We start from the raw sequence: 15000 nt of genomic DNA, 5'->3' as shown, positions 1-15000 counted from the left end.
GCAGTAATCCCAGTAACTACAGTAATACCAGTAACTGCAGTAATCCCAGTAACTGCAGTAATCCCAGTAACTGCAGTAATCCCAGTAACTACAGTAATACCAGTAACTGCAGTAATCCCAGTAACTACAGTAATACCAGTAACTGCAGTAATCCCAGTAACTACAGTAATCCCAGTAACTGCAGTAATCCCAGTAACTGCAGTAATCCCAGTAACTGCAGTAATCCCAGTAACTACAGTAATACCAGTAACTGCAGTAATCCCAGTAACTGCAGTTACGCCACCGGCCGTGTTTGTGCCGTGTTTTCATGAAGATATCCATCACCAGTACCTTTAGACTCGCCAGCGAAGCCTTTAGGGCACGTCCACCCTTGGCCAGTTATACCGTGCCCGAGCACGTTTGACCCCAAAGGCCGGTTCCTTTGACTAGTGTGGTCGCTCCATACCGGTACGCTAACGCGTGCCTCCAAAGAGGCTGGCCAGGGCACGGTTCGGTATCGAATCAATGTGACCTGTAAACGTTCCCGGGTCTGGTTCTTACCTAACAGACAGACTGGAATCATAGTCGGACAGTCCTGCAACGTAATGACGTGAGCGTGCTCCGGCCCTGAATGTTTATAGCAGCGTGAGAGGGGACAATCCTGCTCGGCCACGGTTCAACTGGGTCAAGTTTGAGTACACCCTTAGACTCACAAGGAAAACTCTAAGGACCCGATCTTGTACCCGGCGCAGCGCAAGCATATATATATATATATATATATATATATATATATATATATGAGCACCTTAAAGAGCTTCTGGTCCTCTGTTAGGGTCTCTGACCTTGACCCTAGGTCTGTTGTGTCTGTCTCCAGGTCCTCTGTTAGGGTCTCTGAACTTGACCCAGAAGGTGTCGGGGTCCAGATCCAGACCAGCTCGGCGCCGGCGCTATGCTGAAGAGGCTGAACTGTTAAACATCGAGGTGAATGATGTGTCCGAGGAGGATCAGCTGATGAACGGAGAGTCTACTGAGCTCGTTAACTTGTCTTGTCCTCCGCCAGGTCCTGTTAGCCGTGGACTACTCTGTTCTTCTCTTCCACGGACGAGACCACATTCAGAAATACCTTCTGACATTCATGAACATAGTGAGTACAGACATGGGGTTTAACTCAGAGGGAAGAGACAGACAGGCAGACAGGGAGACAGACAGACAGGGAGATGCAGGACAGACAGACAGACAGGGAGACAGACAGGCAGAGAGTTTGCAGAGACAGTGGTGTGCCTAGTGTCATCTTTAAAAAGACTTAACTCTATTAACTGTTGTATGAGTGTGTATTTTAACAGAAATTGTCCATAGAACTTGATTCACAGTTGTATTTCTGTTTATTTACATTTTCAATTGCATTATGGGATCTTTTATTTGTGCTCCCATGACTAGAAGTGAGCTGTCCACAAAACCATTTTCCTAAATTATAAACCAGCGCTTGGATTAGCAAGAGTCAAAAGCACCAAAAAAAGAGTCGGACGAGCCGTAAAAGCGTCTAAAACCTTCCAATGAAATAGCTTGTGATGCTGCTGAACATGGTGAGGAAGGTTAATTTAAATGATGTTTCCTCGGTAACGAGGAGGGGAGAGTCTGCTTTTATCTTTAGAGGGATGAGCTCATCGTCTCCAAATCCACAGAGCTCATGTAGACCAGATGGTCCACATCCCTGAGAGAGAGGAAACAGTCTGGTTTAAGGTTTCTCTTTCTGTTCCAGGTTAACGAGATCTATCAGCATCATTCTCTGGGAGCCAACATCAACGTTGTTCTCGTCAAAATCATCATGTTGTCTCCATCCAAGGTACTGAACGCAGACTCCTCAAAGTCCAAACCATCAGCATCAGAATCAGAATCAGAATCAGAATCAGAATCAGAATCAGTATCAGCATCAGTATCAGCATCAGCATCAGCATCACAATCAGACAGCATTTATTTCCATAGTAAGTCACACTTACGTGGAATTGTCCTTGGTGCAAACACACACAAACAAACGTATTAAACATTCATAAGAATAAACAATAAATACAGAAACATAGGCACATACTGTATATACAAAATTGCCATCCACACCAATAACCATAACCATAACAAGGTGAGCATCCACACTCCTGAACGATAACGTTCTGCAAACAGCGACGTCAAACACACACGTCACGCTCCAGCTGATAGTACATAATATACAGCAGACCTTGTGACGTAACATTACAGGAATGTCTGTAGTAATGTCCTATAGCCTGTATTCTTGGGTTCTGGTACATTTTAGGAACCAAAACAGTGTTCTGGCAGTCCCTGGGGGGTAGAACCCGCTTCCTTTTCTGGGTAACAGCGGCGCACAGCGCTGCATGGCGCCGGAGGTCAGAGCAGGAGGCCAGATCTGCATGTGCAGAAGAGAAACAGAGACAGTATGATAATAACGTCCGAAACACAAGATTCTCTCACAGTGAATCTGAATTAGCAGTTACAAAGTACTGATGTTTAAAATACTAAAACACAGAGAGCTGAAGGATCGGAGCCCCGTAGCGATTAGGAAAAGTCACGTCGCACCACTACTGCTGTGAAAACCATGTTGTAAACTCAGATGGATTCTGATTGGCTGTCAGTGTCTCTATCATTCATCAGATCTCTCTGAAAGTGATCCTGACGATATCGTTCTCCAGCGTCGTTGTCGTGAGCTCCACCGTCCACGGAGTTACAACAGTTTTATCCCTTGGGATGTCTTCCTGTCTACCTGCAACTTTGTGTTTTTCTGGGTCGAAATTTCAACATTTTGTTCTTTTTTTCAACGTTTTTGTAGAGTTTATTCCAATTTTTTTGTCACTTTTTTGGTGTTTTTTTAATGATGATTTTGTCACCTTTGCCGATGTTTTGATGTTTTTTTGGTCCCTTTTTTCAGCGTTTCTAAAAAACAACATTCTTTTGTCATAGTTCTGATATAGAAAGTTTTTGTAAACGGGTCAAATTTGACCCGAGGAAACAGGAGGGTTTAAAACTCTAGATCTATAGTTCTGGTTCTGGGTGTGGACGGCCTGTAAACATGATCTCAGATCTTTAGAAGCTGCGTGGTGGGTAAAGTGTGGTCCATCAGTCCCAGGAGCTGATCTCTGTGGGGAACGCCCAGAAGAGTTTGGAGAACGTCTGTGGATGGTCGTACCTGCAGCAGAGAGACCAGAGCCACGCCCAGCAGCACGACCACGCCATCTACCTCACCAGGCAGGAGTTCGGGCCCTCGGGCATGCAGGGTACTACTCATAATACTACCTTTAATACTACACATACTCCCACTAACACCATCTACCTCACCAGGCAGGAGTTCAGGCCCTCCGGCATGCAGGGTACTACTCATAATACTACTTTTAATACTACACATACTCTACTAACACCATCTACCTCACCAGGCAGGAGTTCGGGCCCTCGGGCATGCAGGGTACTACTCATAATACTACCTTTAATACTACACATACTCTACTAACACCATCTACCTCACCAGGCAGGAGTTCAGGCCCTCGGGCATGCAGGGTACTACTCATAATACTACCTTTAATACTACACATACTCTACTAACACCATCTACCTCACCAGGCAGGAGTTCGGGCCCTCGGCATGCAGGGTACTACTCATAATACTACCTTTAATACTACACATACTCCCACTAACACCATCTACCTCACCAGGCAGGAGTTCAGGCCCTCCGGCATGCAGGGTACTACTCATAATACTACCTTTAATACTACACATACTCCCACTAACACCATCTACCTCACCAGGCAGGAGTTCAGGCCCTCGGGCATGCAGGGTACTACTCATAATACTACCTTTAATACTACACATACTCTACTAACACCATCTACCTCACCAGGCAGGAGTTCAGGCCCTCGGGCATGCAGGGTACTACTCATAATACTACCTTTAATACTACACATACTCTACTAACACCATCTACCTCACCAGGCAGGAGTTCAGGCCCTCGGGCATGCAGGGTACTACTCATAATACTACCTTTAATACTACACATACTCTACTAACACCATCTACCTCACCAGGCAGGAGTTCAGGCCCTCGGGCATGCAGGGTATTACTCATAATACTACCTTTAATACTACACATACTCCCACTAACACCATCTACCTCACCAGGCAGGAGTTCGGGCCCTCCGGCATGCAGGGTACTACTCATAATACTACCTTTAATACTACACATACTCTACTAACACCATCTACCTCACCAGGCAGGAGTTCAGGCCCTCGGGCATGCAGGGTACTACTCATAATACTACCTTTAATACTACACATACTCTACTAACACCATCTACCTCACCAGGCAGGAGTTCAGGCCCTCCGGCATGCAGGGTACTACTCATAATACTACCTGTAATACTACACATACTCCCACTAACACCATCTATATATATATATATATATATATATATATATATATATATATATCCTATACTCTGCAGTGTTTTTGTTTCCTACACACTCTTGGGTAACGATGTTGTTAATAATTTCTCCCCAACAGATCCCATTTCTTGTGGAACAGTTGTGTAGCCAGGTGTAGAAGCATGTATTGGTGGTTTATACGCGCTATGCTCTGTTACAGTCAGTCTGCTGCTGTAATGCATCCACCCCGGCCAGGCCTGGACCCCTGACCCCTGACCCCTGACCTCTGACCTCTGACCTGTGGGGCTCTCTCTCTGCAGGTTATGCTCCAGTTACAGGAATGTGTCACTTGCATCGGAGCTGCGTCCTGGTCTTTGAAGACGGGTTTTCCTCGGCCTTCGTAGCGGCTCATGAAACAGGACACGTGTGAGACACAAACACACACACACACACACACACACACACACACACACACACACACACACACACACACCTTAAATATCTCCATATACACAGAACTACATCTGAATAACTCTCTGACTCACAGCTGCTGACTGTATCTGTCTGTCTGCCTGCCTGTCTATCTGTCTATCTGTCTGTCTGTCTGTCTGTCTGCCTGTCTGCACTGACGCACTGTGGTTAGCTGCGGCAGCATCCTGCCCTTCCAGCACGCTACACTACCTGGTCCCGGCTGCAGCTGGACCGAAGCTGCACAAGTACCTGCAGTCAGTACCACACACTACACACTACACACTACACACTACACTACACACCACACCACTGGTCCCGCTGCAGCTGGACCGAGCTGCACAAGTACCTGCAGTCAGTACCACACACTACACACTACACACTACACACTACACTACACACCACACCACTGGTCCCGCTGCAGCTGGACCGAGCTGCACAAGTACCTGCAGTCAGTACCACACACTACACACTACACACTACACACTAGACCACACCACTGGTCCCGCTGCAGCTGGACCAAGCTGCACAAGTACCTGCAGTCAGTACCACACACTACACTACACACTACAGTACACACTACAGTACACACTACACCACACACTCAACTACACACACTACACACTACACTACACTACACTACACTACACACTACACTACACAACACACCACTGGTCCTGCTGTAGCTGGACCGAGCTGCACAAGTACCTGCAGTCAGTACCACACACTACACTACACACTACAGTACACACTACACCACACACTCAACTACACACACTACACACTACACTACACTACACTACACACTACACTACACACCACACCACTGGTCCTGCTGTAGCTGGACCGAGCTGCACAAGTACCTGCAGTCAGTACACACTACACTACACACTACACACTACACACTACACTACACAACACACCACTGGTCCTGCTGTAGCTGGACCGAGCTGCACAAGTACCTGCAGTCAGTACTGCACATTACACTATACACTACACTACACCACACTACACACTACACTATCCAATCCAATCCAACTTCCTTTGTAAAGCCCATTTAAAACCACCAGGTTGACCAACGTGCTGGACATTGACATGATTATATACATGTGAGTAACAAAACAAACAAATAACAGACTAGAAAAATAAAAAGCAGAATACAACTCTCAAGCAGGTTTGAAAGCCAATAATAATAATAAATAAAAGTGAGTTTTACGTCATGATTTAAAAATATGAAGGTTGGGGGCCAATCTGACATTCAGAGGTAATTTATTCCAAAGCCTTGGGGCCACGACTGAGAACGCTCGATCTCCCCTATTTTTGAGCCACGTTCTAGGGACAACAAGTAGGAGCTGGTCAGCAGACCTTAACCACCTCAGAGGAGTGTGCGGCTTCAGGAGGTCAGCGATATACGCTGGGGCTTGACCATAACGAGCTTTAAAAACAAACAACAGAATCTTAAAATGTATTCTAAAACAAATTAGTAGCCAATGAAGGGAGGCAAGAACAGGTGTAATGTGATCTCGTTTACGAGTTCCGGTAAGGAGTCGAGCCGCTGCGTTTTGAACCATTTGTAATCAAGAAAGAGAACGCCTGGTTAATACCTACATATAAAGCATGCAAATACAGGGAGAAGAGAATTTGCGCCAAAATAGAACCCTGAGGAACTCCACATGTCAGTGGTGCTGCAGGTGAAGTAGAGCCACCGAAACTGACTTTGAACACTCATTTCTTATCTCTGATAAATATGATCTAAACCATTCTAGTGCCGTGCCTTTAGTCCCCACACTGTGCTCGAGATGAGAGATAAGAACACTGTGGTCAACAGTGTCGAATGCTGCTGTGAGGTCTAAAAGCATAAGGATTGAAGAATCTCCAGAGTCTGTTGAGATTAAAAGATCATTAAAAACTTTTCTAAGTGCAGACTCTGTGCTATGAAATGCTTTAAAGCCAGACTGGAACACCTCAAGGATACCATGCAGATCTAAAAAAAGATTGTAGCTGCACGAGAACTGCCTTCTCTAAAATCTTGGACATAACAGGAAGTTTAGAGATCGGACGATAGTTTGCAAGAAATAAGGTGTCCAGATTTGGCTTTTTGATAAGGGGCTGCACCACTGCCTCTTTCAAACAAAGTGGCACATGACCAGAAGTAAGACTACTGTTAATAATTACTTGGATGTTTCGTCCGATAGTGTGCCATACCTCTTCATAAAGACGGGGTGGGACAATATCAATAGGACAAAATGAAGGTTTTAAATGTGTAACAATATCAGTAAGGGCTGAGAGGGATACAGGCTCAAACTTAGTGAAAACTGCTGCACACACTTTGGAAATGGAAGGGTCAAAGGCTGGAAGTGAAATGCTAGCTCTAATGGTGGTAATCTTTTCACAAAGAAGTGAAGACATTTTTCACAGGCCACAGAAGACTCTCTGCTTTATTGATTGGGGGGGTATGGAGAACAGAGTTGATTGTGCTAAAAAGAACATGAGGTTTATGGCAGTTTTTTTCAATAACATCCGAGAGGTATTTAGCCTTTTCAGCTTTAACAGTTCTCTGGTAATTACGCCAACTATCCTTTAGAATATCGTAAAATACCTGCAGTTTATGTTTTTTCCACTGGCGCTCAGCTTTCCTACACTTTTGCCTCGCAGCTCGAGTTAAGTCATTTATCCAGGGTTCAGAATTCGGTTTGGAACGCCTGGTTTAAGTGGTGCAATTGTGTCGAGAATATTGCTACAAGTAGATGAAAAAGAGGAAATCAACTCATCTGTACCTAGACAAGCGGAGGACCCTATATTCTCCATAACATCATTGAACGCTTCGGAGAATTGGGCTGCAGTGGCAGGTTTAATCATCCTGCGGAGACGAGGCGGAGCGCATTTCTTAACAGTATTAGTGCTGGGAAGGGAAACACAGCTTTGTGTATTTCAATATTTAAAATAGGCAAACTGTGTGACAAAACAAGATCTAATGTGTGGCCATGGATCTGTGTCGGACCACTTACAATCTGTGTAAGGTTAAAAGCATCAGTAAGATTTAAAAAGTCTTTAGCCAACAGATTCGTAGGACAGCATACATGAATATTCATATCTCCTACAATTAAGATCCGGTCATATTTCAGCATGATTTCAGACAGTAATTCAGAAAAATCTCTGATGAAGTTCTGTATTTCGAAGTTCGATAGATAAGTGCACACAGAACAGGCTGAAATTTGCCCAATTCAAACATTGTTAATTCAAAACTAGAGAATGTAGTCATTGGCAGCTGCCTGCAGTTGTACTTATCCTTAAAAATAACAGCAAGTCCTCCTCCTCGACCAGTAGTCCTCGGGCAGTTAAAATATGTGCAGTCAAGCAGTAAAAGTTCAGAAAAAGAGCTGGACTCACCAACTTTCAACCAAGTTTCAGTCACAAATAAGAAATCCAAATTGTTCTGGGAAAAGAGATCCTTCAAAATAAAGGTCTTATTTGCCAGCGACCTAGCTCTGACCAGGGCAGCTCTGACAGGAGCAGGGGAACGGGCCGTACGAGTTACATGGCTCAACGACCGAAGATGTCCGTGGTTAACGCCACCTCTACGAGGGCGAGGTGAACGTTGGCAAGGGTACTCCATATCCGACCCGAGAATCGGTACCAGCCAGGTGCCGGCAGGATCTAAGGCCCGCCAGGAAACATAGCGATCATGAAGCAAACAGAAGTGACGGCGGGTTCCAAATGCAGAATAATCCGCTAGGTGAGCTTCAGCTTCACCAGCTGGCCGCTGCCTTTCCCACGGCGTCTAGTGCGGCTTCTCCGGACAGGTGAAGCCGGATTGTGTACGAGGTGAGCAGGTATGTTCAGCAGGAAGGGAGGGAGGCAAGTTTGTTGACCACCTCAGTCAGACTTGGGCGACTTCTCCAATGTGAGACGGGAATCAAGCAGCGTTTGGCGATCATAAACCAGCAGAGAGTCAATACATTAAACAGTGACACAAACAGTAAAATCACAAACAATTTACCCTGCACCAGACAGCTCGCCACACACACTGGCGCCATCTTGGCAGTCCAACCCACTAATGCTGATACACCACACACTACACCACACCACACACTACACTACACACTACACCACACACTACACCACACCACACACTACACTACACACTACAACACACTACACCACACACTACACTACACACTACACCACACTACACTACACACTACACACTACACCACACACACACACTACACTACACACACACACTACACACTACACCACACACTACACTACACACACTACACCACACCACACACTACACTACACACTACACTACACACTACACTACACACTACACCACACACTACACTACACACTACACACTACACCACACCACACACTACACCACACCACACACTACACTACACACTACACTACACACTACACCACACCACACACTACACCACACTACACCACACAACACACACTACACCACACCACACTACACACACACACTACACTACACCACACATACACTACACACTACACCACACCACTACACACACCACACACACCACACTACACCACACACCACACACTACACCACACACTACACTACACACTACACACTACACTACACACTACACACTACACACTACACCACACACTACACCACACTACATACACACTACACACTACACCACACTACATACACACTACACCCACACCACACACTACACCACACTACACCACACAAACACTACACCACACTCACCACACATACAATACCTACACTACACACTCACCACCACACTACACTACACCACACACTACACTACACTACACACACTACACTACACACTACACTACACACTACACTACACTACACCACACTACACACTACACTACACTACACTACACTACCACCACACTACACCACACACTACACACCACACCACACACCACACACTACACCACACACTACACACACACTACACACACACACTACACACTACACCACACACTACACTACACTACACACTACACTACACTAACCACACCACACACTACACTACACACTACACACTACACCACACACTACACACACACCACACACTACACTACACACTACACTACACACTACACTACACACTACACACACCACACACTACACTACACACTACACACTACACACACCACACACTACACCACACACCACACACTACACACTACACTACACACTACACACTACACCACACACTACACACACACTACACCACACACCACACACTACACCACACACTACACCACACACTACACCACTACACCACACCACACACTACACCACACACTACACCACACTACACTACACTACACACTACACTACACACACACACACACACACTCATACACCACACACACCACACCACACACTACACCACACATACACTACACTACACACTACACTACACTACACACTACACCACACACTACACCACACTACACTACACACTACACTACACACTACACTACACCACACTACACTACACACACACTACACCACACACTACACCACACACTACACCACACACTACACCACACACTACACACTATACCACACACTACACCACACACTACACCACACACTACACTACACACTACACCACACACTACACTACACACTACACCACACACTACACCACACACTACACCACACACTACACTACACACTACACAACACCCTACACTAAACTACAAACTAAACTACTGACTACACCCCACACTAAAATACACACTAAACTACTAACTACACCCCACACACTCAAAAATACACACTAAACTAATACTGACTACACCCCACACTAAACTACACACTAAACTACTGACTACACCACACACTAAACTTTCACACACTAAAACTACTGAATTACACCCTACACCAAACTACTGACTACACCACACACTAAACTACTGACTACACCTCTACACTAAACTACACTGACAACACCCCACACTAAACTACAATACCAAACTACTACACCCCACACTAAACTACTGACTACACCTCTACACTAAACTACTGACAACACCCCACACTCAAACTACACACTAAACTACTGACTACACCCCCACACTAAACTACTTGACTACACTCCTACACTAAACTACATACACTAAACTACTGACAAATTTCACCCCCACACTAAAACTACACACTAAACTACTGACTACACCCCATACTAAACTACACACTAAACTACTGATCACACCCCCACACCAAACTGCTACACACTCAAACTACTGACTACAATCTCCCACACCAAACTACACACCAAACTACTTAGGACTACACCCCACACTCAAACTACTGACTCACACCCACACTAAAAATACACACTAAACTACTGACTACACCCCACACTCAAACTACACACTCAAACTACTGACTACACCCCACACCTAAACTACACACCAAACTACTGACCACAATCCACACACCTCAAACCTCACTGATCACACCACACACTACACTACACACTACACCACACACTACACCACACACTACACCACACACTACACCACACACTACACAACACCCCACACTAAACTACACACTAAACTACTGACTACACCCCACACTAAACTACACACTAAACTACTGACTACACCCCACACTAAACTACACACTAAACTACTGACTACACCCCACACTAAACTACACACTAAACTACTGACTACACCACACACTAAACTACTGACTACACCCCACACTAAACTACTGACTACACCACACTAAACTACTGACTACACCCACACTAAACTACTGACTACACCCCACACTAAACTACACACTACACCCCACACTAAACTACTGACTACACCCCACACTAAACTACTGACTACACCCCACACTAAACTACACACTAAACTACTGACTACACCCCACACTAAACTACTGACTACACCCCACACTAAACTACACACTAAACTACTGACTACACCCCACACTAAACTACACACTAAACTACTGACTACACCCCACACTAAACTACACACTAAACTACTGACTACACCCCACACTAAACTACACACTAAACCACACACTACACCACACTAAACACACACTAAACTACTGACTACACCCCACACTAAACTACTGACTACACCACACACTAAACTACACACTAAACTACTGACTACACCCCCACACTAAACTACACACTCAAACTACTGACTACACCCCACACCAATACACACACACCAAACCACTGACTACACCACACACCAAACCTACACTACACCACACACTAAACTACTGACTACACCAATACCACCTACAAACTACTGACTACACCCCACACCAAACACTAGGACCACCACACCACACCAAACTACTGACTACACCACACACTAAACTACTGACTACACCCCACACACCAAACTACTGACTACACCCCCACACCAACCACACACTAAACTACTGACTACACCCCACACCAAACTACACACTAAACTACTGACTACACCCCACACCAAACCAACTGACTACACCCCACACCAAACTACTGACTAACCCCCAAAACTACACACTAAACTACGCTACACCCCACACACTACACACTAAACTACGACTACACCCTACACAAAATAAACTACTGACTACACCCCACACTAAACTACTGACTACACCCCACACTAAACTACTGACTACACCCCACACTAAACTACTGACTACACCCCACACTAAACTACTGACTACACCCCACACTAAACTACTGACTACACCACACACTAAACTACTGACTACACCACACACTAAACTACGCTACACCCCAAACTACCTAACCCAACAAAAAAAACAAAACACTACACAAACAAAACAACCCCAAAAACATACGCTAACCACACACAAAACTGATACACCACACACAAACACCACCCAACACACTACAACACACTCACACCCAAACCACACACTCACAAATAACCACACAAACTACCTACACCCCAACACTAAACTACGACTACACCACACACCAAACTACGACTACACCCCACACTACTAGACTACACCACACACTAAACTACTGACTACACCACACACTAAACTACTGACTACACCCCACACTAAACTACTGACTACACCACACACTAAACTACTGACTACACCCCACACTAAACTACTGACTACACCCCACACTAAACTACTGACTACACCCCACACTAAACTACTGACTACACCCCACACTAAACTACACACTAAACTACTGACTACACCCCACACTAAACTACACACTAAACTACTGACTACACCACACACTAAAATACTGACTACACCCCACACTAAACTACAACCTCTTTGTGTCTCCTCAGTAAATACGACTGTCTCCGTGACGACCCGTTCCAACACGATTGGCCGGCTCAGCCTCCGTTGCCGGGGTTTCACTACTCCATGGACCAACAGTGTCGCTTCGACTTCGGACCAGGATACAGCCTCTGTACTGCAGTACGTCTGTCTGTCTGTCTGTCTGTCTGTCTACCTGTCTACCTGTCTGTCTGTCTGTCTGTCTGTCTACCTGTCTGTCTGTCTGTCTGTCTGTCTGTCTACCTGTCTGTCTTCTCTAAAAGTTCTAAATGGGATTCTTTAACCTGCAGCAGGCTTTAGTTAGCGAGCAGATGTGAGCTGCAGATCTTTCTGAACATCTGTTCAGGATGTTAACTGTTTGATGACATCACACACAGATCTGCTCTCTTTAATCTGATGACATCATTGTTCATTTCAGTGTGATGAGTCATTTCTTTCTGCTTCCTACGGGACTCATTAGCTTGTTTGTGTCCTGATTGTTTTCAGAAAACAGACTTTAATGTTTATTAAGGATTTACTTTAGTTTAGTTTAGTTTGATCCCATAGATACATAACATAACATAACATAACAAGGGCCTAGGTTTGGTAGGTCTGGTTTTAACACATGATAACCGGGGGTTCTTTGTCCCAAATGGTTCATTATGGATACCGACTAACCCAGAGAACAAACCTACCAGAGTGAATAACACAGACAACGTTTAGTGGAACATTTCTGATGTTTTTGTCAGATTTTAACTTGTGTTCCCTGCGTTGATTATGTAGATTATGATAATTATGTAGATTATGCAGATGATGTAGATTATGTGTATCATGTAGATTGTGTAGATTGTGTGTATCATGTTGATTGTATCCTGTGTATTATGTGTATCCTGTGTATTATGTGCAGTACGCGAGCATCGAGCCCTGCAGGCAGCTGTGGTGCAGCGAGTACAGCAACCCGTTCTACTGTAAGACCAAGAAAGGCCCGCCGCTGGACGGGACCAAGTGTGGACCGGGGAAGGTGAGCTCAGACGCTCGCTACACAACAGGAAGCTGGATTTGGCCCAGGCAGAAACCTCCACATGCTATCGGGAATTGCAATTATGTTTTAGGTCATTTTATGGTTGCAAACAGCCATAATATGAAGAAGAAGAAGTTTTAGATAATTCTCGATTTCTTTATTTAAAAGGGACAATGCACATTAATCAACATGAGTACAGAGTCCAACATGTAAATGTGCCAGATTTAGCCACACAGGCTAACTTTCATCTGCAGTCCCTAGCTGCAGGTTGATGGCTTAAAACAATAGATACACTACAACAATACAACACATATACAAGCAAGACATAGGTATAGACAAGTCAAATGACACAACCACTGTTCCAGTTCAGGACAACTGGCAGGTTGATGGTATCAGAAATACATAACACAAGTATATCATAGCAGACTCAAGTACAACATAACACAAGTATATCATACACAGTAGACTCAAGTACAACATAACACAAGTACAACATAACACAAGTACCATACACAGTAGACACAAGTATCATACACAGTAGACACAAGTACAACATAACACAAGTACCGTACACAGTACACACAGGTGAAAGTGCATATACACACATTAGAACGCTTCAATTCAATTTCAATTCAATTTTATTTATAGTATCAAATCATAACAAGAGTTATCTCGAGACACCTTACAGATAGAGTAGGTCTAGACCACACTATAATTTACAGATAGAGTAGGTCTAGACCACTCTCTATAATTTACAGATAGAGTAGGTCTAGACCACTCTCTATAATTTA

At 44.7% G+C, this 15000-nt stretch overlaps 1 protein-coding gene across 1 annotated transcript in view; it reads left to right on the top strand.

Moving 5' to 3' along the window:
• Window positions 1–15000, top strand: part of LOC120544212 (A disintegrin and metalloproteinase with thrombospondin motifs 2-like) — a 54842-nt gene that overhangs the window by 14144 nt on the left and 25698 nt on the right. Inside the window, 8 exon segments of the mRNA XM_039777828.1 lie at window positions 854–960; window positions 1040–1123; window positions 1739–1822; window positions 3107–3260; window positions 4718–4823; window positions 5806–5832; window positions 13218–13350; window positions 14096–14209. Coding sequence (XP_039633762.1) covers window positions 854–960; window positions 1040–1123; window positions 1739–1822; window positions 3107–3260; window positions 4718–4823; window positions 5806–5832; window positions 13218–13350; window positions 14096–14209 — 809 coding nt within the window.

Source organism: Perca fluviatilis, chromosome 16 (genome assembly GCF_010015445.1).
Source record: "Perca fluviatilis chromosome 16, GENO_Pfluv_1.0, whole genome shotgun sequence".
Taxonomy (NCBI): Eukaryota; Metazoa; Chordata; class Actinopteri; order Perciformes; family Percidae; genus Perca; species Perca fluviatilis.
This window is presented reverse-complemented; position numbering and strand designations above follow the sequence as displayed.